The 24,288-nt window shown below is 39.6% G+C and overlaps 1 protein-coding gene across 1 annotated transcript in view; it reads right to left on the bottom strand.

The window, feature by feature from the left end:
* Positions 1 to 24,288, bottom strand: part of LOC128693322 (short transient receptor potential channel 4-associated protein) — a 123,745-nt gene that overhangs the window by 51,887 nt on the left and 47,570 nt on the right. Inside the window, exons 9-11 of the mRNA XM_053782944.2 lie at positions 20,290 to 20,497; positions 19,857 to 19,977; positions 10,435 to 10,793 (exon numbers count right to left, since the gene is read on the bottom strand). Of these exons, the coding sequence (XP_053638919.2) occupies positions 10,435 to 10,793; positions 19,857 to 19,977; positions 20,290 to 20,497 (688 nt within the window). The remainder of the gene's footprint in view (positions 1 to 10,434; positions 10,794 to 19,856; positions 19,978 to 20,289; positions 20,498 to 24,288) is intronic.

Here is a 24,288-nt window from a genome sequence, read left to right as displayed (position 1 = left end):
TTAAAACTATGCATGGAACCTGCCTCCACTACTTCTGTGTATGTGTGATGACCTATTTGCAGCTACAGAAGCAAAGTTAAATTTGTAGCATGCTATTTTCAGTCTTTAATTAAAAAAAAAAATCTAATGTTTTATGTATAAACACAGTAGTCCTCCCATATCCACTGGGGATATGTTCCAAGCCCTACCACGGATACCTGAAATCATGGATAATAGCAAACCTCATATGTACATCGTTTTTAGTTTACGCACAATAGACTGTTGATTAACAGGTGTTCCTTTATCATGTTCTCTCCATTACACTACTGTAAAATTGCAGCATATTGCCGACGACTAACACTTCGTAAAATTCAATTAACACAGTTCTGCTTCTGGGTGGGGAAAAAACTGGAGCACTGCGAACTGGACCTCAGGATTTTTCCCCTTCCATCTAATGGGCTCCTGGACAGCCTGCCTGTGGGTCAAGGCACCGTCTTTGCAGGGGAAGCCTAGCTTCCTCCCCTACCACCCAGTCCCACCTCTCGTGTCTCAGTGCTCTGTATATACATGTCCTGTATGATTCCCAGATCCGTGTTTGTGAAATCAGGTTTTGATCTTTTCATTACCATATCTTATATCCGCTAAGCAACCTTGGTACCCAAGAGGTATGAGAATGATGCTGGAAGTGGCAAGAAATAAGCTTAACCCTTAAACGGTCCAAATGTATATATATACGTTCACTCGCGTAGCGCCCCAACTTTTTTGAGGAAAAAAAAACAATCTTTTCTTTTAAAAGGAAAAAAGAGCATATGGTACCCAGGCATCCCCAATTATTTTAATATGACACACAGTGAGTGCACACACCCATTCTCTCATGTCTAGGTGACTCAGGCTTAATGTGGCAATGTTGAATGAATGACAAAGAAAACGTATATATACGTTTGGGGCGCTACGCGCGTGGACGTATATATACGTTTGGACCGTTTAAGGGTTAAGCATTCCAATCTGGGTGGTATGTAGAAAATCGTGATACAGTGGGCCCTCGTTTTTCGTAAGCACTGGAAGCCGTAATTTTCAAAAATTGTAACTTTTTTTTTCCGTCAAAACATTGCCTCGCAAATAGTGATTCATCCCAGATGCGTACGCACGGCCCTGAGCAGCCCCACACTCTATTCCCAGCCAGTGTGCCATTGTTTATTAACGCATTTATACGAGACATATGGTATCGTTTTAGTGCTTGCAACTGCTAAATAAGCCACCATGGCTTCAAAGAAAGCTCCTAGTGCCAGGCCTTTGGTAGAGGTGAGAAAAACAATAGAATTCAAGAAAGACATCAATGAAAAATACAAAAGTGGAGTGTGTGTCACAGAGCTTGCCAGGTTATATAACAAACCCCATACAACCATCGTTTCCATCATGGCCAAGACAAAGGAAATCAAGGAAGTTGTTGTTGCAAAAGTGGTAAATATGCTCAAAAAATTAGATCACAAGTACTTGAAGATATTGAGAGGTTACTGATAGTGTGGATCAATGAGAAACAATTAGCAAGAGTTAGTGTTATGCAGTCAATAATTTGTGAAAAGGCAAGGCAGCTGCATGACGATCTCGTAAAGAAAATGCCTGCAACAAGTGCTGATGTTAGTGAATTTAAGGCCAGCAAAGGCTGGTTTGAGAGATTTAAGCAGCATAGTGGCATACAGTGTGGCAAGGCATGGTGAGGTTGCCAGTTCTGACAAATATGTGGCTGAAAAATATGTGCATGAATTCAAGGAGTATGCAGAGGCTGAAGAATTCAAACCCCAACAAGTATTCAATTGTGACAAAACAGGCCTCTTTTGGAAGAAAATGCCAAGGAGGACCTACATCACGCAGGAGGAAAAGGCATTACCAGGACACAAGCCTATGAAAGACAGGCTTACTCTCTTGTTCTGTAGTAATGCTAGAGGGGATTTCAAAGTGAAGCCTTTACTAGTATACCACTCTAAAAATCCCAGAGTTTTCAAGAAAAACAGTGTCACCAAGAGTAAATTGTGTGTGATGTGGAAGGCTAACAGTAAGGTGTGGCTCACAAGGAAAATTTTCCTTGATTGGTTCAATGAAGTGTTTGGCCCCAGTGTGAAGAAATACTTCCTGGAAAATAAATTGGAACTCAAGTGCCTCCTGGTAATGGATAATGCACCTGCTAATCATCCAGACTTGGATGACCAAATTGTGGAGAAGTTTCATTTCATCACAGTGAAGTTCTTGCCCCCTAATACCACTCTTCTCATCCAGCCCATGGACCAGCAGATCATTTCAAACTTCAAAAAACTCTACACCAAAGCAATATTTCAAAGGTGCTTTGATGTGACCTCAGACACTCAATTGACCCTAAGAGAGTTTTGGGAAGATCACTTCAGTATCCTCCATTGTATAAACCTTATAGGTAAGGCTTGGGAGGGAGTGACTTCCAGGACTTTGAAGTCTGCTTGGAGAAAATTGTGGCCAGATTGTGTCCAAGAGAGGGATTTTGAAGGGTTTGGGGCTGACCCTGAGAACCCTATGCCAGCTGTGGAATCTATTGTAGCATTGGGGAATTCCATGGGGTTGGATGTGAGTAGCGAGGATGTGGAAGAGTTGGTGGAGGACCACAACAAAGAGCTAACCACTAAAGAGCTGCAAGAGCTTCATCTGCAACAGCAACAGACCACAGCTCAGGAAATTGCTTCAGAGATGGAAGGAGAGAGATGGAAGAAAGTGCCTTCCTCAGAGATTAAGGAGATTTATGCAATGTAGAGTAGGATGGAAAGATTTGTGGAGGAATACGACACCTGACAAAGCTCTTGCAAGCTGTGTCGGAAACATGTACAATGACAATGTCTTGTCCCATTTTAGGGAAATTTTAAAGAGATGCCAGAAACAGAGCTCTCTGGACAGATATTTAGTGCCACAGGTGTGCAGTGACTCTCAAGCTAGTCCTAGTGGCATTAAAAAAAAAGGGGAGGGGAATGTATGAGAGTATAGTTTTACCAACGCTCTTATATGGGTGTGAAGCATGGGTGATGAATGTTGCAGCGAGGAGAAGGCTGGAGGCAGTGGAGATGTCATGGCTGAGGGCAATGTGTGGTGTGAATATAATGCAGAGAATTCGTAGTTTGGAAGTTAGGAGGAGGTGCGGGATTACCAAAACTGTTGTCCAGAGGGCTGAGGAAGGGTTGTTGAGGTGGTTCGGACATGTAGAGAGAATGGAGCGAAACAGAATGACTTCAAGAGTGTATCAGTCTGTAGTGGAAGGAAGGCGGGGTAGGGGTCGGCCTAGGATAGGTTGGAGGGAGGGGGTAAAGGAGGTTTTGTGTGCGAGGGGCTTGGACTTCCAGCAGGCATGTGTGAGCGTGTTTGATAGGAGTGAATGGAGACAAATGGTTTTTAATACTTGACGTGCTGTTGGAGTGTGAGCAAAGTAACATTTATGAAGGGGTTCAGGGAAACCAGCAGGCCGGACTTGAGTTCTGGAGATGGGAAGTACAGTGCCTGCACTCTGAAGGAGGGGTGTTAATGTTGCAGTTTAAAAACTGTAGTGTAAAGCACCCTTCTGGCAAGACAGTGATGGAGCGAATGATGGTGAAAGTTTTTCTTTTTCGGGCCACCCTGCCTTGGTGGGAATCGGCCAGTGTGATAATAATAATAAAAAAAAAAATAACCCAGGAAATGTACTTGGTACCTGAAGTCTTTATGGAAGGGGATTCCCCTTCCAAACAGTAAGTAATCCATCCTCTCCCCTCCTCCCATCAGCCATACACTAAGAAGAATTGTCAATAAAGTTAAGTGTCATGCTATTATTGTTTATTCTTCATGTCTCATTGCTTTCTGTGTAGGTAAATGTATAGTTCACATAAAAAAATTATTGTTTTAATACTTCTGGGTGTCTGGAACGGATTAATTGGATTTACATAATTTCTTATGGGAAAAATGGTTTCACAAATCGTCAAGTTCGATATTAGTCACATTCTCTGGAATGAATTAATTATGAAAAATTAGGGTCCACTGTATTAGACAAGCATGTGTGGTGGACATGGTGAAAGCTTATGGCCTTAATGAAGCTTCAGTTCACACAATTAGAAAGAATGAGGCAAATATACGGGCTTGTGCAATGAATAACCCTGGTTGTCACCTGCTGAAAAGAATAACACATAGATCACAACAGGTAAATAAAACAATATATTTACTGATTGGGTGGGTTGAGCAAAAAACAAAGAAAGGTGCACCACTTAATTTTATCTTAATTAGAGTTCTATAAAACAGTGTGTGATGATGAAGGAAAGCCTGAACAAGAGTGTGTTTAGCACTGGCTGGTTCCACAAGCTAAAGTTACAGATCAGGTTATATAATATTAAGTTTTCTGGTGAAAGTGCTTCAGCTCATCATTCAACAGCAAGTAATTTCCCAGCTGAATTGCTGAAAATTATTCTGAGGGTGACTACAAGCTACATCAAGTGTTTAATGCTAATGAGACAAGTGTGTTTCAAAAGAAAATGTCAACAAGAACTTATATCAGTCAGCAAGAGAAAAGTGCACAAGGCTTCAAAGCAACAAAGGATCATTTCACCTAGTTCCTTTGTGGTAATGCATCAGGTGATTTTAAGTGCAAGCCCATGATTATTTATCACTCCAAGAATTCTTGTGCTTTGAAAGGTGTAGATAAAAGCACCTTACTGACTGGTTTATGAACTACTTCATTCTCTTCACTCTTGATAATTTCTGTACTTATCTATAAGTTTTGCTGGATGTGAATCCACATGTAAAAGTTGTATTTTTACCTCCAAATACAACATCTTTAATATAACCACTGGATTGTGGAGTTATTATGTCATGCAAGAGTAACTACACAAGAAGTGATGAAAAAGCTCCAACCTGGCAGTTCCAAACTTCTGGAATAAATTTAACAATGCAGATGCCAACAACTATGCTAGAAGTGCATGGAATGAAATGCCCAATCAACATTAACCCTTTCAGGGTCCAAGGCCAAAATCTGAAGGGGTGCCCCAGTGTCCAAGAAATTTAAAAAAAAAAAAAAAAAAAAAAAAAAAAAAAAAGAATTAAAGATATTATTTTTGTGAAGGTAATAAAACAAAAAAAAATTCTGATCAGTACTTACCGAGATACAGCGGCGGGAAGTTGACCCAAAATGACCGGGTGGCAGCAACATCAGTGACTTCCGCAAAATTGCATTTTTTTATTTTACATTTTTTATACTTTTTTCTTTTCTTTTCTAATTTTTTTCTTTTTCTAGTAACATTTGTGGCCTGTGAGACCAATATAATGTATATTATATAAGTGTACACTCATTGTATTCAACACAATAACTGCACTAATTTATCATTATAATGTATTGCTTACAAAACTTGTTTACAAGTTTATTGTAAACAAAATGATGAAAATATTAGTGCGGTTATTGTGTTGAATACAACGTTACCATATAGTACCATATGGTACAATGGTGCCATAGGGTGCAATGATACCATATAGTACAATTGTACAATATGATACAATGGCACATGATACAATAGTACCATATGGTAGAATATGGTACAATGGCACCATTTGGTGCAATGGTACCATATGGTGCAATGGTACCATATGGTACATTGTACCATACAGTACAATGATACCATATGGTTCATTGTACCATATGGTACCGTTGTATTCAACACAATAAACACACTTATATTTTCATCATAATTTTGTTTAAATTGTTTACAACAAAAATATGCAAAAATGTTGTATATTAGTAATGTTCTATTATATATTTACAAATGTACAGGAACTCGACATGTTCCTTGAGGTGGATGACAAAGCGTTTTGTCTTGGAAACTGCTGAGTCAGTAGCTAGCTTACATCGCCACTCACTCAGTCTTGGCTGGTGTTTCGTGCCACCAACACCTCTTATTGACCATATGGTACACGGTATCATATGTTACAGGGTATCATATGTTACAGGGTATCATATGTTACAGGGTACCATATGGTACATTGTACTATATGGTATAGGGTACCATGCAGTACAGGAAAACATATGGTGCAGGGTACCATATGGTACAGGGTACCATATGGCACAGGGTACCATATGGTACAGGGTACCATATGGTACAGGGTACCATATGGTACAGGGTACCATACAGTACAGGGTACCATACAGTACACGGTACCATACAGTACAGGACACCATATGGTACAGATACAAGGATCCCTATGGAAATAAATCACCCTGACTTTTCTGAGTTATCCTAGGATTTTATACATATGCTGCTATGTATAATAATCCATGTAATTGTATTTCTGTACACCTGAATAAACTTACTCAAGTGCATGTGGCATCGTAAGTAAGTTTATTTAGGTATACACATATAAAGTTACATAGAATATCATACTTAGCAACATATGTTTGGAGAACCTAGGATAACCCAAAAAAGTCAGACTTATTTCCATTAGGGTCCCTGCACTATAAGGTACAATATACCATATGGTATAATGTACCATATGGTATAATGTACCATATGGTATAATGTACCATATGGTACAATTTACAATATGGCACCAATTTACCATATGGTACCATTGTACCATATGGTTCAAAACCATAGAATTCCTCTTCAGCTCCACTTCCATCAGTCTTAGAACTAAGTTGTGAAGAGGAGAGTCAGAATTCGCCCGGAGAGTGAGTGGGGAGTGAGAGCTTCCTTGCCGCGAGGCACGATGAACAAAGCTACTTTGGTGGCGTTCCCACAATGTCATGCGGGCTTCCAGATTTTTTCTATAGTGTGCACACTGACCACCCAGACCCATTCTCTCAGATGTAGGCCTACCAGCCTTCTTGTGCTAAACTTGACGCCGCTAGAATTTTGGTGTAGATCTACGGTTTGGACCCTCAACGTAAAGCTGTAGATCTACGGCATGGACCCTGAAAGGGTTAGTGCAGGCTGGGGAAAGTTATGGCCTTGTGTAAATAATTCTTTCACTGGTTTTTCCCTTGCTGCACAGCCAAGTGCAGGAAATAGTTCAGCTGGCAAGATTACCAGGTGACAGCTTTGAAGATATGCAGGATGATGATGTGACTGAGCTCTTAGATGATGTGACTGAGCTCTTAGATGATGTGACTGAGCTAGAAGAAGACGAAGACGAAGACAACGACGATGACGACGACAGGAGTCCAGAGGAAATGTTAGCAGAGTTCAGTGCACAGACAGAAGGGAGACAGATAACAGAAGATGAAGAAGAACCTGAAGAAAAAGAGTTAACGTTGCAACAGTTTTGTGAGCAGTTCCATATTACTGGTTAAGTTGCAGACTTTTTCACTGAAGAGAACCCTGATAAATCTAGAAAGTGCTTTAAAATGAGGTCTACAGCAGCTGATGATGCCTTACTGTCAGCTGTATAATGTACTGCAGGGTAAACAGAGACCAGAGATGCATTACAGAATTTATCCACACTCCAATACAACCACTGACTTCAGTACCAGAACCTCAACCATCCACCTCAGCTGACAACCAACAACCATTAACCTCAGCCGACAACCAACAACCATCCATCTCAGCTGACAGCCAAGAACCATCCACCTCAGCCAAGAACCATCCACCTCAACCAACAATCATCCACCTCAGTCGACAACCATTCACCTCGGCCGACAACCATCACCTCAGCCAACAACCATTTACTTAAGCCGACAACCAACAATGATCCACCTCAGTCCAGTAGGGCCACAGAATCCCTCTCCACTCTTTACAATCAGCAACAAACACCAGCAACCACATTTTTTTTTTTTTTAATGAAACGGCTGTATCCCACCAAGGCAGGGTGGCCCAAAAAGAAAAACTAAAGTTTCTCTTTTTAAATTTAGTAATTTATACAGGAGAAGGGGTTACTAGCCCCTTGCTCCTGGCATTTTAGTCGCCTCTTACAACACGCATGGCTTACGGAGGAAGAATTCTGTTCCACTTCCCCATGGAGGTAAGAGGAAATAAACAAGAGCAAGAACTAGAAAGAAAATAGAAGAAAACCCAGAGGGGTGTGTGTGTATGTATGTATGTATGTGTGTGTATATATATATATATATATATATATATATATATATATATATATGTATGTATGTATGTATGTTTGTACATGTATGTGTAGTGTGACCTAAGTGTAAGTAGAAGTAGCAAGACGTACCTAAAATCTTGCATGTGTACGAGACAAAAAAAAGACACCAGCAATCCTACCATCATGTAAAACAATGACAGGCTTCCATTTTACACTCACTTGGCAGGACGGTAGTACCTCCCTGGGCGGTTGCTGTCTACCAACCTACTGCCTAGGACAATTTAAGGTAAGACATATTATTTCTGTAGCATTTGTAGCCTTAAGTAATAAAAAAATGTAATACATCATGACAATGAACAATAATTACATTATCATTTTTATCTTTTGTAAGATTTGGAGACCTAAAAAAAATACTGTTTGGCATTTTGGGGGGGTCCCAGGAATGTAACCCTATTACCCCCCCCCAAAGTTCTTCAATTTGTTGAACACGATTTTGTTTAACACCGAGTTTTCAGGTATTTGGGAGTTGACGTGTCAGCGGATGGATTTAGAAAGAAAGAAGAAGAGGTTAATCACAGAACTGATGAAGGAAAAAAGGTGAGTGGTGCGTTGAGGTATATGTGGCGACAAAAAACGTTATCTATGGAGGCAAAGAAGGGAATGTATGAAAGTATAGTGGTACCAACACACTTATATGGGTGTGAAGCTTGGGTTGTAAATGCTGCAGCAAGGAGATGGCTGGAGGCAGTGATGTCCTGTCTAAGGGCAATGTGGTGTAAATATTATTTATTATTTATATTTATTTATTATCACACTGGCCGATTCCCACCAAGGCAGGGTGGCCCGAAAAAGAAAAACTTTCACCATCATTCACTCCATCACTGTCTTGCCAGAAGGGTGCTTTACACTAGTTTTTAAACTGCAACATTAACACCCCTCTTTCAGAGTGCAGGCACTGTACTTCCCATCTCCAGGACTCAAGTCCGGCCTGCTGGTTTCCCTGAACCCCTTCATAAATGTTACTTTGCTCACACTCCAACAGCACGTCAAGTATTAAAAACCATTTGTCTCCATTAACTCCTATCAAACACGCTCACGCATGCCTGCTGGAAGTCCAAGCCCCTCGCACACAAAACCTCCTTTACCCCCTCCCTCCAACCTTTCCTAGGACGACCCCTACCCCGCCTTCCTTCCACTACAGACTGATACACTCTTGAAGTCACTCTTGTTTCGCTCCATTCTCTCTACATGTCCGAACCACCTCAACAACCCTTCCTCAGCCCTCTGGACAACAGTTTTGGATATTAGGAGAAGGTGTGGGGTTAATAAAAGTATTAGTCAGATGGCTGAGGAAGGGTTGTTGAGGTGGTTTGGTCATTTAGAAAGAATAGATCAAAGTAGAATGACATGGAGAGTGTATCCGTAAGGGAAGGAAGGCTGGGTAGGGGTTGTCCTCAAAAAGGTAGGAGGGAGGGGGTAAAGGAGGTTTTGTGGGCAAGGGGCTTGGACTTCCAGCAAGCGTGCATGAGCGTGTTGGATAGGAGTGAATGGAAACGAATGGTATTTGGGACCTGACGAGCTGATGGAGTGAGAGCTGGGTAATATTTAGCGAAGGGATTCAGGGCAACCTTCTCCATGGGGAAGTGGAACAGAATTCTTCCTCCATAAGCCATGTGTGGTTGTAAGAGGCGACTAAAATGCCGGGGGCAAGGGGCTAGTAACCCCTTCTCTTGTATAAATTACTAAATTTAAAAAGAGAAACTTTCATTTTTCTTATTTGGGTCACCTTGCCTTGGTGGGATATTGCCGTTTCGTTAAAAAAAAAAATCAGGGAAACCGGCTATTTTTACATAGCTGGACTTGAGTCCTGGAAATGGGAAGTACAGTACAATGCCTGCACTTTAAAGGAGGGGTTTGGGATATTGGCAGTTTGGAGGGATATGCTGTGTATCTGTATATGTATATGCTTCTAAGCTGTTGTATTCCGAGTACCTCTGCAAAAACAATAATTATGTGTAAGTGAGGTGAAAGTGTTGTTGAATGATGATGAAAGTATTTTCTTTCTTTTTGGGTCACCCTGCTTCGGTGGGAAATGGCCGACTTGTTTAAAAAAAAAAAAACTATCGTGTTAATTGACAGTCTACTGTACATACCTATGATAAGTTTAATTGGTAAATTATGCACAAGTCAAAACATTTTTTCACTGATGTGAAGCGCTTCATGGCTAGACTTTGAAGAAATGCCTTCTTCACCACTTTTGTGATTTGGTGTCATCATTAAGCAAAATTAAGTTATTTTTGGGCCACAGTAAATAGCGGATAACTGAAACCATGGAAACGGGTTCTATTGTATAAAAAATATTCACTGTAGCTGGAGATTAAAACAAGTACACTGTACCTAAAGGTAGACCCAGTAGTTTCCTTTTTTAAAGCTTCGACAATTTTTGAGAGAAGCCCCTGAGGACCAGAACACATCTGTTCTATAGGGTACTCCACTGGTAGCTGATTTGCCAATCCAGACCCACCCAGAGGCTCTAATTTCAAAATACTTGAAGATTCCCTGCTAACAACACTATCTTCTTGGAGAACACTTGTAGGAGAACTGCTCTCTTGTGAACCACATCCATTACTGTTAGAGCCTTGGGTCACAGTCAGTTCCATACAAGTTGTGGTTGGGCTTGGGGTGTCTTCCAGAAGTACCTTAGCAGCACTGATGCTACAAACTTCACGGTACTCCACAGGTGTCAACATCAAGTACTGTGAATTAAATACAACAAGTGTCAACATCAATTCCTGTCAAAAAAAAAAAAAAAGTTTCAACATCAAGTACAGTACTACAAATTTAAAAACAATGACCCAACTATCATAAAAATTATGTAGAATTTTAATTTTTAATGTAAATAATGCTGAAACTATTCACAGCATCTCCTTTTAAAACATCACATGATTACAAGGATATACAATACACTAAATAGCTCTGGTTCAAAAATGTAGGGGAAACAGTGATAATAAAGAAGTGTAAAGTAATCAGTGACAATCACAAATGCAAGAGAAAATACTGACCATCAAAAGTGGAGGGGAAAGCAATGACAATAAAAAATCAAAATACAACTTTACACTGCTAACTGATGCCTTATAGCTAATGAATCACATGCAGAACAAATCAGTATAATACAGCACCAAAAGTCTCACTGTTGTAGTGCCAAATAAATTTTTAATAATTTAATACAGCAGTTTCATCAAATCACATGTCACTTCATATTTATGTACAAAAAGTTTCTTAAATTTCCTTAAACATCTCAACTTTAAAAACCTATCAGCAACACTTAAAAATTTAAAGTAAATTTCTGCTACCTGTGACTGATTTAAAAGGTTTTTCTACCTTAGTGACCAGGCCTAGGCCAGAATTCTATTGAATGCATGTTCAACCAGACTTCTGCTGTTGGCAGCCCATTGCCCCACATAGCCATAATAGCCTGGTTGATCTGACACCTATATTAAGTAATGATAATTTAACAACTAATTATTATCTACTATCTATTGGTAGTAGGTTGGTAGACAGCAACCACCCAGGGAGGTACTACCGTCCTGCCAAGTGAGTGTAAAACGAAGCCTGTGATTGTTTTACATGATGGTAGGATTGCTGATGTCTTTTGTCTGTCTCATAAATATGCAAGATTACAGGCATGTCTTGCTACTTCTACTTACACTTAGGTCACACTACACATACATGTACACATTTATTTATACACACTCATCTGAGTTTTCTTTGATTTTATCTTAATAGTTCTTGGTCTTATTAATTTTCCTTTTATATCCATGGGGAAGTGGAATAAGAATCTTTCCTCCGTAAGCCATGCGTGTTGTAAAAGTCAACTAAAATGCCGGGAACAATGGGCTAGTAACCCCTTTTCCTGTAAAGATTACTAAAAAGAATAAGAAGAAGAAAATTGTCAAAGTGGGAAGTCTGAATGTGCGTGGATGTTGTGCAGATGATAAGAAAGAGATGATTGTGGATGTTATGAATGAGAAGAAGCTGGATGTCCTGGCTTTAAGTGAAACAAAGCTGAAGGGGGTGGGAGAGTTTCAGTGGAGAGGAATAAATGGGATTAGGTCAGGGGTTTCAAATAGAGTTAGAGCTAAAGAAGGAGTAGCAATAATGTTGAAGGATAAGCTATGGCTGGAAAAGAGGGACTATAAATGTATTAATTCAAGGATTATGTGGAGTAAAATAAAGATTGGATGTGAAAAGTGGGTTATAATAAGCGTGTATGCACCTGGAGAAGAGAGAAGTGTAGAGGAGAGAGAGAGATTTTGGGAAATGTTGAGTGAATGCGTGGGGAGTTTTGAATCAAGTGTGAGAGTAATGGTGGTTGGGGATTTTAATGCTAAAGTGGGTAAAAATGTTATGGAGGGAGTAGTAGGTAAATTTGGGGTGCCAGGGGTAAATGTAAATGGGGAGCCTTTAATTGAGCTATGTGTAGAAAGAAATTTGGTAATAAGTAATACATATTTTATGAAAAAGAGGATAAATAAATATACAAGGTATGATGTAGCACGTAATGAAAGTAGTTTATTAGATTATGTATTGGTGGATAAAAGGTTGATGGGTAGGCTCCAGGATGTACATGTTTATAGAGGGGCAACTGATATATCGGATCATTATTTAGTTGTAGCTACAGTTAGAGTAAGAGGTAGATGGGAAAAGAGGAAGGTGGCAACAACAAGTAAGAGGGAGGTGAAAGTGTATAAACTAAGGGAGGAGGAAGTTCGGGTGAGATATAAGCGACTATTGGCAGAAAGGTGGGCTAGTGCAAAGATGAGTAGTGGGGGGGTTGAAGAGGGTTGGAATAGTTTTAAAAATGCAGTATTAGAATGTGGGGCAGAAGTTTGTGGTTATAGGAGGGTGGGGGCAGGAGGAAAGAGGAGTGATTAGTGGAATGATGAAGTAAAGGGTGTGATAAAAGAGAAAAAGGTAGCTTATGAGAGGTTTTTACAAAGCAGAAGTGTTATAAGAAGAGCAGAGTATATGGAGAGTAAAAGAAAGGTAAAGAGAGTGGTGAGAGAGTGCAAAAGGAGAGCAGATGATAGAGTGGGAGAGGCACTGTCAAGAAATTTTAATGAAAATAAGAAAAAATTTTGGAGTGAGTTAAACAAGTTAAGAAAGCCTAGGGAAAATATGGATTTGTCAGTTAAAAACAGAGTAGGGGAGTTAGTAGATGGGGAGATGGAGGTATTGGGAAGATGGCGAGAATATTTTGAGGAACTTTTAAATGTTAAGGAAGAAACAGAGGCAGTAATTTCATGCACTGGTCAGGGAGGTATACCATCTTTTAGGAGTGAAGAAGAGCAGAATGTAAGTGTGGGGGAGGTACGTGAGGCATTACGTAAAATGAAAGGGGGTAAAGCAGCTGGAACTGATGGGATCATGACAGAAATGTTAAAAGCAGGGGGGGATATAGTGTTGGAGTGGTTGGTACTTTTGTTTAATAAATGTATGAAAGAGGGGAAGGTACCTAGGGATTGGCAGAGAGCATGTATAGTCCCTTTATATAAAGGGAAAGGGGACAAAAGAGACTGTAAAAATTATAGAGGAATAAGCTTACTGAGTATACCAGGAAAAGTGTACGGTAGGGTTATAATTGAAAGAATTAGAGGTAAGACAGAATGTAGGATTGCGGATGAGCAAGGAGGTTTTAGAGTGGGTAGGGGATGTGTAGATCAGGTGTTTACATTGAAGCATATATGTGAACAGTATTTAGATAAAGATAGGGAAGTTTTTATTGCATTTATGGATTTAGAAAAGGCATATGATAGAGTGGATAGAGGAGCAATGTGGCAGATGTTGCAAGTATATGGAATAGGTGGTAAGTTATTAAATGCTGTAAAGAGTTTTTATGAGGATAGTGAGGCTCAGGTTAGGGTGTGTAGAAGAGAGGGAGACTACTTCCCGGTAAAAGTAGGTCTTAGACAGGGATGTGTAATGTCACCATGGTTGTTTAATATATTTATAGATGGGGTTGTAAAGGAAGTAAATGCTAGGGTGTTTGGGAGAGGGGTGGGATTAAATTATGGGGAATCAAATTCAAAATGGGAATTGACACAGTTACTTTTTGCTGATGATACTGTGCTTATGGGAGATTCTAAAGAAAAATTGCAAAGGTTAGTGGATGAGTTTGGGAATGTGTGTAAAGGTAGAAAGTTGAAAGTGAACATAGAAAAGAGTAAGGTGATGAGGGTGTCAAATGATTTAGATAAAGAAAAATTGGATATCAAATTGGGGAGGAGGAGTATGGAAGAAGTGAATGTTTTCAGATACTTGGGAGTTGATGTGTCGGCAGATGGATTTATGAAGGATGAGGTTAATCATAGAATTGATGAGGGAAAAAAGGTGAGTGGTGCGTTGAGGTATATGTGGAGTCAAAAAACGTTATCTATGGAGGCAAAGAAGGGAATGTATGAAAGTATAGTAGTACCAACACTCTTATATGGGTGTGAAGCTTGGGTGGTAAATGCAGCAGCGAGGAGACGGTTGGAGGCAGCGGAGATGTCCTGTTTAAGGGCAATGTGTGGTGTAAATATTATGCAGAAAATTCGGAGTGTGGAAATTAGGAGAAGGTGTGGAGTTAATAAAAGTATTAGTCAGAGGGCAGAAGAGGGGTTGTTGAGGTGGTTTGGTCATTTAGAGAGAATGGATCACAGTAGAATGACATGGAAAGCATATAAATCTATAGGGGAAGGAAGGCGGGGTAGGGGTCGTCCTCGAAAGGGTTGGAGAGAGGGGGTAAAGGAGGTTTTGTGGGTAAGGGGCTTGGACTTCCAGCAAGCGTGCGTGAGCGTGTTAGATAGGAGTGAATGGAGACGAATGGTACTTGGGACCTGACGATCTGTTGGAGTGTGAGCAGGGTAATATTTAGTGAAGGGATTCAGGGAAACCGGTTATTTTCATATAGTCGGACTTGAGTCCTGGAAATGGGAAGTACAATGCCTGCACTTTAAAGGAGGGGTTTGGGATATTGGCAGTTTGGAGGGATATGTTGTGTATCTTTATATGTTTATGCTTCTAGACTGTTGTATTCTGAGCACCTCTGCAAAAACAGTGATAATGTGCGAGTGTGGTGAAAGTGTTGAATGATGATGAAAGTATTTTCTTTTTGGGGATTTTCTTTCTTTTTTGGGTCACCCTGCCTCGGTGGGAGACGGCCGACTTGTTGAAAAAAAAAAAAAAAAAAAAAAAATCTGCAAATGTAGGTAATAACAACTATTAAGTTTAACCCTTTCAGGGTCCGTCCCGTAGATCTACGGCTTTACGTTCAGGGTCCAAACCGTAGATCTACGCCATGAGCTCAGCTCACTCTGATAAACTGTGAGTGGTAAATTTGGGCCTAGATATGAGAGAATACATCTATGTGGTATGTGTGCACCACATAAAACAAATCCTGCAGCACACTGTGTATAATGAGAGAAAAAAACTGAGACCGTGATTTTTTATTAAAACAGCGACTTTGCAGTGTTTTTTTGTATGTTTTTTATAGTTGTATTTGCGATTTCTTGGTCTCATTTGATAGAATGGAAGACATATTACAGAAATAGAGATGATTTTGATTGGTTTTAGCACTGGAAATGGCTTGAAACTGAGCTCAAAGAAGTGGAAATGTTAAATTTTTCCCGATGTTCAAGAGTAAACAAACGACTTCACACGTCTAATACACGCCAGCTGGTGGGTCTAATATACATTCACAAATGTGGTGATGATATTTATACAATTATTACAATATTGCATAAGAGTAAATCTTCTATTTTTTGGTGTGAATAAAAATTCATTATGTGAATAAAAAATCAAAATGGAATTCATTTGTAAAGCCTCAATACATAACTAATGAACAGAGGAAATGTTAGTTTAGTGCCAGGAATACCTACATTGTTTATTCTGGACCCTATTTTGAAATTGGAATATTTTGAACTTTGTGTTAAATTGGCCAAATTACCAATATCCGATCACTTTATTTTGTAGTTGAAACAGTTGGTGATTTCTTGTGCTCAATTGATAGAATAGAAGTAATACTAGTGAAATAGCGAAGAATTTGGTCGACTGGAATAATGTAATTGGCCTAAAATGGGAGTCAAAGTAGGCAAAATCGCCAATTCGTAAATATCGCTGACACATAAAAATTTGCGAAAGCATAATTTCGTCAATTTTCCATTAAATTTCGTACTTTTTGTTTTATTACCTTCACAAAAAGATTCTCTACTATTTCAAAAGAAAAAATAACAAATTTTTTTTTTGAAAATTCTTGGACACTGGGGCACCACTTCAGATTTTGGCCTTAGACCCTGAAAGGGTTAAAAACCAATATAATGCATAAATTGTTTTGTATGAAGGAATTAACCTGAGTAAAATATTTTATTCTTATTAAGCATATTTATGTAGCAAGCATGGTTAAGGAGTGTGATATAGTTTGTAATTTCTCTTATCCAGGCAAAAAAAAGCAAGTCTAAATCAAACCAGACCATCTGCAGGTACTCCAAGGTGACTAGTATCAAGTGTTATGTGATGGAATACAACAGCAGGCATTTATATAGCTAGCAAACTAATCAATATAATCACTCAGAAATAGGATTAGAGACAAAATTAATTTTGAAAATTCATTAGAATTTAAGGCAAATTCAAGAGTAGAATAACGTAAAAATAAATACTAATGAAATTAAGTTCAAGACCATTAATCTAATACTACATCATATTGAATGAACTGTAATATTAGGAAAGATGGGGTTTATTGCAGAGGATTTCGGCTGCAAATTAAACAGAATCTGATCACTTATACAGGAAACCCTGACCTACTTGTTTTTGAATACCCTCATGTATGTGATGAATGGTTTGAAAAACCGACAAGTTGAAGATTGAGACTTATGCAGCATATGGGAATCTTTATTCAGGAAACGTTTCGCCACACAGTGGCTTCATCAGTCCAATACAAAGAGGAAGGCGTAAGGAGAGGAGGAGTATGAGGTAATCAGTCCCTCAACCTGGAGTCGATGTGTTCAGTCCATCAATCTTGTAGAATGTACAGCATAGGGCCGTAGACGTGGCTTATATACTGTAGTGAGGTGAGGTGAAGCAGGCGGAGGCGGGGTCATAGTGGTACCATCCACTAGTCGAAGTAGGTCTTCGTCCAAAGGTTGAACAAGTGTTGAAGAATTCTTTGTAACAAGATCCCATGATGCTGCAGTGTCTGACAGTTGTGATGAATAGTTTGAAAAACCGACAAGTTGAAGATTGAGACATTTATGCAGCATATGGGAATCTTTATTCAGGAAACGTTTCGCCACACAGTGGCTTCATCAGTCCAATACAAAGAGGAAGGCGTAAGGAGAGGAGGAGTATGAGGTAATCAGTCCTTCAACCTGGAGTCGATGTGTTCAGTCCATATGCTGCATAAGTGTCTCAATCTTCAACTTGTCGGTTTTTCAAACCATTCATCACAACTGTCAGACACTGCAGCATCATGGGATCTTGTTACAAAGAATTCTTCAACACTTGTTCAACCTTTGGATGAAGACCTACTTCGACTAGTGGATGGTACCACTATGACCCCACCTCCGCCTGCTTCACCTCACCTCACTACAGTATATAAGCCACGTCTACGGCCCTATGCTGTACATTCTACAAGATTGATGGACTGAACACATTGACTCCAGGTTGAGGGACTGATTACCTCATACTCCTCCTCTCCTTACGCCTTCCTCTTTGTATTGGACTGATGAAGCCACTGTGTGGCGAAACATTTCCTGAATAAAGATTCCCATATGCTGCTAAAGATTCCCATATGCTGCATAAGTGTCTCAATCTTCTACCCTCATGTAATTGGAATCAGAATTTCAGGGAGCAGGTTTTATCATATGCTTACTGCTATTTAGTTAGAACATACTCAAAGGAGAACTCGAGAATTTTTTTACCACATCCCATTACATACTCACATCTTTCGGTCAACTTTTCTGCCTTACAGCTTGACCAAACCCCATCATTTTTTAATGCTAATGTGCTTGCAAAATGCAAAAGAGAATATCTGAACAGTATGTTTGTACGTAAGAGCCTTTACTTGTAAGGTTCCAAATTATGTGGTTTCACACTTCTGACAGTGGTATTTTGGAACCAACTAATTGCTTATGAACAATGATTTGCTCTTCCAACATAGGGTTACTTATTTATTATTTTTTTAAGTATGAATATATTTCTCTGTTCATTGTTTTTACCATATGAATTCAAACTTTGTTGATGTTTATTTAATGCATGTATAGAGAACTCAGATTTGTTGGTAAAGAATGGTTAACAATTAAATATTTAATATTTACATTGTTAGTACAACAGTAGTTGGTAGTGGAGGACAGGGGTGGGGGGTTGGCAAGACAGGGAGGTTGGTGGTTTGGCTGTTGGCCAGGTGGGAGCCCCTTTCCCCACTCAGCACTGCTAGCTGTGTCATGGATGTGCTCAATAAACAGATGGACTAAAATGCAATACCATGTGAGAACACTTTCCCTAATGTTAAACACCTACTCTCATACCCACCCTCAACCACCCACTAACCTATCCACCCACCACCTTCACACCTACTCTGCCCACCCTCACACCACCCATCATCACACACCACCCACCATCATACTCACACCACCCATCATTGCATCCACTCCACTCATCTTCACACCCATCCTCTCTCACACTAATCCCCTCTCATCAATTTGTAAGTGAAAATGAACAGTATTGTATGCAAAATATTCTTTGCAAAAAATTAATTGAAATTAGATATGCAGAATATTATGGTTTGGGAATGCATTATTTTACACTGTTTCTTACGGAAAAATCTTTAGTAGATTCTCTGGGTACCACAGAATCTACTTACTATTAATTTTCTGAAATGAATTAACATCATGAGTTAGACCCCTACAGTACTGATGGCTTACTGCCAACTCTTACAGAATAAACAAGGCATGGAAAGGGATTTGCAGGGTTAAACCACTCATTCTCCCAGCCCAGAAAGTATCACCATCAACTAGGGGTGTGCCAAAGCATGAGTATAGGTGGGACTGGCTATTTTTTTATGGTATCAGTGGGTATTGGTTAATTTTGAAGGCATTATAAGCCTAAAACAGAGTATCAGAATTGGCTAATATTTGCTGCTATCCCATCCCTACTATTGACTGTTATGGATATTGTTGCATGCTGTCTTTGATGGAATAAACTATTTTTGGCCTCTGCTGCTGAAGTTTTGATATATTTTTATCCTATGTAGTAACTGTTGCTCTGTTTGATGCTGCTGCTGAGGTTATGTTACGCCTATGACTAGTTACTGGAGAGGGTGTGGGCATGGCACATTAAATTTTTATGGTCACTGTTTCTGTCCTAGAACACTGTGGCTTTTCTCTCTCAAAATGCATACCACTGCTGACCAGCCTTGATATGCTCATAACTGTCTCTATCAGGCTTAGTGCTAGGCATTTTCAGACTGACAATCTACGATATCTCAAAGGGTCAGTACATTTCAGAATTCTTTGTTGTGGTTACTGTGCTGTCTGTGGTCACTGATGTGGTCCTGTTGCATCTAAGGTTGTTAGGGGTTATGTATCCTGGGCACTGTGTCAACTACTCTAAGATCACATAGCTTTTCAATCCCCTAGCAATGTGTAGAACCTTCCTTGAAATTTAAATTCTGAATAACACTACAGTACAGGTAGGCTTGCTTGCTTTCTTTCCAAAAAACAGCAAAAAGAAATCCAACAATTAAGAAACAGGAAAGAAAAGCACTGCTGAAACACAAAACTTACTCTGTATTCTGATTGGTCACAAAAGCTATGAACTAGTCTCAGGAACTGTATCTTGAGTGCTACTTCTGGGCTGCATTCACATGAACTCAAGTGACCCGGCACTCTTATTCGCTCCTGGTACCTGTGTGTATAGCCAAAGACATTTATAAGCCAGACTCAAGACCCCAACATTTTATGAATTAGTTCACAGTAACATTAATTTTTTTTCAATGAACCAGCCGTATCCTACCGAGGCAGGTGACCTAAAAAGTTTTTCTTTTTAAATTTAGTAATTTATAGAGGACAAGGGGTTACTAGCCCCTATACTGTACTGTACTGTACTGACCAATTTCTGTTTTCAAATGGTGTTATAAGTATTATCCCAGAAACATGATGACACCAGAATAATATACTTTAACACCCATATACACCAAGTGGAGGCATTCTTACTTACGTTTCACACTTCCAAATAAAAAGATCAAAAAGTTGAGAAAGGCGGGGAATGAGCCGAAGTCTTGCTAGTTGTGTTTGCACATCTTTCCGCTGTTTACCAAGAAGCAGAAGTCCTAAAACATAAACACTCTCAACACGCTGCAACATTGGGCTGGTTAAGGCTTCTAGTTGACTTGCAATAGCTTGGGGTTGTATTCTATCCATCAATTCTGTCAAAATCAAGTGTAGAATGCATCAGTATGTAGGCAATTAACTTAAAAAAAGAAACTGACTACTACTGCAGTACTGTCAGAGCTCTGTTTTTATAAACGTTCTTTTCTCAAAGGAGGAGCCTCTTGTATAATGATATGATACTTAGCTGCCTTTTAAAATACAGTGGACCCCCGGTTAACGATATTTTTTCATTCCAGAAGTATGTTCAGGTGCCAGTACTGACCGAATTTGTTCCCATAAGGAATATTGTGAAGTAGATTAGTCCATTTCACACCCCCAAACATACACGTACAAACGCACTTACATAAATACACTTACATAATTGGTCACATTGGAAGGTGATCGTTAAGCGGGGGTCCACTGTACTTCAAATATATTCTGATTATACATGCCTACACAGTTTCCAATAAGCACTCGTATTTTTTTTTTTAACAAACCAGCTACATCCCACAAAGGCAGGTGACCCAAAAATAAAAATCTAAGTTTTTCTTTTTAAATTTAGTAATTTATACAGGAGAAGGGGTTACTAGCCCCTTGCTCCTAGCATTTTAGTTGCCTCTTACAACATGCATGGCTTAAGGAGGAAGAATTCTGTCCCACTTGCCCGTGGAGATTAGAGGAAATAAAGAACAAAAACTATTAAGAAAATAGAAGAAAACTCAAATGGGTATGCATATATATGCATGTATATGCATATATGCCATGTCCACGCTTGCAGTGAGCAACCGCTGTAGCAGTTTTCTCGAGCAGCAGGGGAGAGGGAGGCAAAAAAGGCAAGAAAGGTGAAGAGAGTGGTGAGAGAGTGCAAAAGGAGAGCAGATGATAGAGTGGGAGAGGCACTGTCAAAAAATTTTAATGAAAATAAGAAAAAAATTTGGAGTGAGTTAAACAAGTTAAGAAAGCCAAGGGAAAGTATGGATTTGTAAGTTACAAACAGAGTAGGGGAGTTAGTAGATGGGGAGAGGGAGGTATTAGGTAGATGGCAAGAATATTTTGAGGAACTTTTAAATGTTGAGGAAGAAAGGGAGGCGGTAATTTCATGCACTGGCCAGGGAGGTATACCATCTTTTAGGAGTGAAGAAGAGCAGAATGTAAGTGTGATGGAGGCACGTGAGGCATTACGTAGAATGAAAGGGGGTAAAGCAGCTGGAACTGATGGGATCATGACAGAAATGTTAAAAGCAGGGGGGGATATAGTGTTGGAGTGGTTGGTACTTTTGTTTAAGAAATGTATGAAAGAGGGGAAGGTACCAAGGGATTGGCGGAGAGCATGTATAATCCCTTTATATAAAGGGAAAGGGGACAAAAGAGATTGTAAAAATTATAGAGGAATAAGTTTACTGAGTATACCAGGAAAAGTATACGGTAGGGTTATAATTGAAAGAATTAGAGGTAACACAGAATGTAGGATTGCGGATGAGCAGGGAGGCTTCAGAGTGGGTAGGGGAGGTGTAGATCAAGTGTTTACATTGAAGCATATATGTGAACAGTATTTAGATAAAGGTAGGGAAGTTTTTATTGCATTTATGGATTTAGAAAAGGCATATGATAGAGTGGTTAGAGGAGCAATGTGGCAGATATTGCAAGTATATGGAATAGGTGGTAAGTTACTAAATGCTGTTAAGAGTTTTTATGAGGATAGTGAGGCTCAGGTTAGGGTGTGTAGAAGAGAGGGAGAATACTTCCCGGTAAAAGTAGGTCTTAGAAAGGGATGTGTAATGTCACCATGGTTGTTTAATATATTTATAGAAGGGGTTGTAAAAGAAGTAAATGCTAGGGTGTTTGGGAGAGGGGTGGGATTAAATTATGGGGAATCAAATTCAAAATGGGAATTGACACAGTTACTTTTTGCTGATGATACTGTGCTTATGGGAGATTCTAAAGAAAAATTGCAAAGGTTAGTGGATGAGTTTGGGAATGTGTGTAAAGGTAGAAAGTTGAAAGTGAACATAGAAAAGAGTAAGGTGATGAGGGTATCAAATGATTTAGATAAAGAAAAATTGGATATCAAATTGGGGAGGAGGAGCATGGAAGAAGTAAATGTTTTCAGATACTTGGGAGTTGACGTGTCGGAGGATGGATTTATGAAGGATGAGGTTAATCATAGAATTGATGACGGAAAAAAGGTGATTGGTGCATTGAGGTATGTGTGGAGTCAAAAAATGCTATCTATGGAGGAAAAGAAGGGAATGTATGAAAGTATAGTGGTACCAACACTCTTATATGGATGTGAAGCTTGGGTGGTAAATGCAGCAGCGAGGAGACGGTTGGAGGCAGTGGAGATGTCCTGTCTAAGGGCAATGTGTGGTGTAAATATTATGCAGAAAATTCGGAGTGTGGAAATTAGGAGAAGGTGTGGAGTTAATAAAAGCATTAGTCAGAGGGCAGAAGAGGGGTTGTTGAGGTGGTTTGGTCATTTAGAGAGAATGGATCAAAGTAGAATGACATGGAAAGCATATAAATCTATAGGGGAAGGAAGGAGGGGTAGGGGTCATCCTCGAAAGGGTTGGAGAGAGGGGGTAAAGGAGGTTTTGTGGGCGAGGGGCTTGGACTTCCAGCAAGCGTGCGTGAGCGTGTTAGATAGGAGTGAATGGAGACAAATGATACTTGGGACCTGACGATCTGTTGGAGTGTGAGCAGGGTAATATTTAGTGAAGGGATTCAGGGAAACCGGTTTTCATATAGTCGGACTTGAGTCCTGGAAATGGGAAGTACAATGCCTGCACTTTAAAGGAGGGGTTTGGGATATTGGCAGTTTGGAGGGATATGTTGTGTATCTTTATACGTATATGCTTCTAAACTGTTATATTCTGAGCACCTCTGCAAAAACAGTGAAAATGTGTGAGTGTGGTGAAAGTGTTGAATGATGATGAAAGCATTTTCTTTTTGGGGATTTTCTTTCTTTTTTGGGTGACCCTGCCTCGGTGGGAGATGGCCGACTTGTTGAAAAAAAAAAAAATGCATATATGGAGAAGAGAGAAGTGTAAAGGAGAGAGGTTTTGGGAATTGTTGACTGAGTGTGTGGGGAGTCTTGAGCCAAGTGTGAGAGTACTTGTGGTTGGGGATTTCAATGCTAAAGTGGGTCAAAATGTTGTGGAGGGAGTAGTAGGTAAATTTGGGGTGCCAGGGGAAAATGAAAATGGGGAGCCTTTAATTGAGCTATGTATAGAAAGAGGTTTGGTAATACATATTTTATGAAAAAGAGGATAAATAAATATACAAGGTATGATATAGCACGTAATGAAAGTAGTTTGTTAGATTATATATTGATGGATAAAAGGTTGATGGGTAGGCTTCAGGATGTACATGCTTATAGATGGGCAACTGATATATCGGATTATTATTTAGTTGTAGCTACAGTTAGAGTAAGAGGTAGATGGGACAAAAGGAAAATGGCAACAAGAAGTAAGAGAGGTGAAAGTGTATAAACTAAGGGATGAAGAAGTTCGGGTGAGATATAAGAAACTATTGGCAGAGAGGTGGGCTGGTGCAAGTATGAGTAGTTGAAGAGGGGTGGAACAGTTTTAAAAATGCAGTACTAGAATGTGGGGCAGAAGTTTGTGGCTATAGGAGGGTGGGTGCAGGAGGAAAGAGGAGTGATTGGTGGAATGATGAAGTAAAGGGTGTGATAAAAGAGAAAAAGGTAGCTCACGAGAGGTTTTACAAAACAGAAGTGTTATAAGAAGAGCAGAGTATATGGAGAGCAAAAGTAAGGTGAAGAGAGTGGCGAGAGAGTGTAAAAGGAGAGCAGATGATAAAGCGGTAGAGGTACTGTCAAGAAATTTTG

Source organism: Cherax quadricarinatus, chromosome 28, assembly GCF_038502225.1.
Source record: "Cherax quadricarinatus isolate ZL_2023a chromosome 28, ASM3850222v1, whole genome shotgun sequence".
NCBI classification, from domain to species: Eukaryota; Metazoa; Arthropoda; class Malacostraca; order Decapoda; family Parastacidae; genus Cherax; species Cherax quadricarinatus.
This window is presented reverse-complemented; position numbering and strand designations above follow the sequence as displayed.